Source organism: Cebus imitator, unplaced genomic scaffold (genome assembly GCF_001604975.1).
Source record: "Cebus imitator isolate Cc_AM_T3 unplaced genomic scaffold, Cebus_imitator-1.0 Scaffold121, whole genome shotgun sequence".
Classification (NCBI taxonomy): Eukaryota; Metazoa; Chordata; class Mammalia; order Primates; family Cebidae; genus Cebus; species Cebus imitator.
Window position 1 is genome coordinate 1657859 of NW_016107436.1, and position 1798 is coordinate 1659656.

General features: G+C 31.8%; 1 protein-coding gene and 1 long non-coding RNA gene across 5 annotated transcripts in view; one reads left to right on the forward strand and one right to left on the reverse strand.

The window, feature by feature from the left end:
• VMP1 (vacuole membrane protein 1) overlaps positions 1–1798 on the forward strand; it is a 144742-nt gene that overhangs the window by 25771 nt on the left and 117173 nt on the right. For all 4 annotated transcript variants that reach the window (XM_017539815.2, XM_017539813.2, XM_017539814.2 and 1 more), the window contains one exon: positions 412–513. Coding sequence is in view for 3 of the 4 variants with exons in the window: in XM_017539813.2 (XP_017395302.1) it covers positions 438–513 (76 nt within the window). In the remaining variant the exon portion in view is untranslated. The remainder of the gene's footprint in view (positions 1–411; positions 514–1798) is intronic.
• LOC119472857 overlaps positions 1–1798 on the reverse strand; it is a 17478-nt gene that overhangs the window by 10521 nt on the left and 5159 nt on the right. The window contains exon 2 of the long non-coding RNA XR_005202033.1: positions 1265–1273. This is a non-coding gene — a long non-coding RNA (uncharacterized LOC119472857). The remainder of the gene's footprint in view (positions 1–1264; positions 1274–1798) is intronic.

Below are 1798 nucleotides of genomic sequence, written 5' to 3' on the forward strand. Positions count from 1 at the left end.
AAAAAAAAAAAAAAAAAAAAAGATAAAAATGATAAGATTGATTTTGAGTACATAGTGCTATGATATTAAATTGTAAATTAGAAGGATGTAAGACCTTATAGTATGTTAACATTTGGAGGTGCTAGTGTTTAATATCCTCCTTCTGTGGACAAATTACCTCCAAATTTTAATCTGGAAAATCTCTGAAATAACTACTAGGAAAAGATTTACAACTAAATGGCTTTTATATTTTTACTATTTGTGTTAGAATATCTATACAAATTGTTCAAATTTTGGTTATAAAAGAAAAACATATAAACACATATTGTGTCCGTTATTACTGTGATGTTATTCCTGTATTCAGTTTTATTCAATCATGGCTACACAGCAGAAGTTTGTAATGTATTGCTGGATTTTATTTTGCTTTATTAGCTCCTCAAGAGTTACTGATCTGTGAAATGGCAGAGAATGGAAAAAATTGTGACCAGAGGCGTGTAGCAATGAACAAGGAACAACATAATGGAAATTTCACAGGTAAATTTTGATGGTTTGGAGGGAGGAAAGCTACGGGTTTAAATTATACACTTTTCATTAGAATAAAATAGAGATATATTACTTCTTATATTTTTAATCTTATATTAATATCTTCTTAGTAAATTAAATTATGGGTCAGGGTCTGTAAGGTGATTTTTCATAGTGATGGCAGAAGCAACCTGGCCACAATCACATAAGCAATGTTCTAGGTACAAGATTATTACTTGTTAATCTTATGGTATGGTCAGTGTTTATTTGGCTTTGCCCAGTGTTCAATTTTATTGTGCTATTTTGTAACTCTAGAAGTAGCTTATAAACTTATTGCACTATTCTTAAATATACAGTTATCAAAAAAGTTAGAATGTGAATATTATTTTAAAATTATAGCTTGAGATAAACTTTTATTTTAACCAAATTGGAATTTGTGGTAAATTTCAGTATATTTGACTCCTGTTTATAGAGTTGTCCTGAAAATGATGACTTTTATTAATATGAATGATTTAAGTAGAAACTTTCCTTCATGCCTTTAAAGGAAAATGAAAAAAAAAGTTTTTCTTTTCTGGTAATCATACCTTTTTTTTTAGTCTCTGAATTGTTTGACATCTCAAACACTTTGCAAATAATACTCTAGTGTGATAATATTATCACAGAAATTCTTTTCTTTTAGAGGAAGTGCAAGCTATCTGAAATAGTAGTTTTCATTTGTTTGTTTTGATTACCATATTGCCTTGCAGAGGACATTTTCCAGCACTGATCTGACCTTTGGGTTACTTTGATTATCAATAAACTTGGCAATTTCACCAAACATTTTAGGATTTGGAGATGGGCGTGCCATGTATCGTAGTGTCTTCCCATTAGGAGCTTTTGTGTGCTATTTTTTTCTTTCCTTTTAGCAAGCACATACATTTGTATATTCTTCCTCTACTGCTCACCACATTGGAATTTAAAATTAACGTTAGCATATCATACTTACTCTTCTGTACAGTGTGTTTTTTACTTAATATTTTAGAGATTGTGCTATAATTATACAGGAAAAACTTATTCTTAGGCTGGGTGTGGTAATTCATGCCTTTAATCCCAACTATTTGGGGAGGCCAAGACAGGAAGATTGCTTGAGCCCGGGAGTTTGAGACTAGCCAAGGCAGCACAGAGAAACCTGATTTCTACAAAAAATTTTTAAAATTTGCTGGTCATGATCATATGCCGGTTTACAATGTATACACATTTTGTGCCAGGTCCAGTGGCTCACGCCTGTAATCCCAGCACTTTGGGAGGCCAAGGTGGG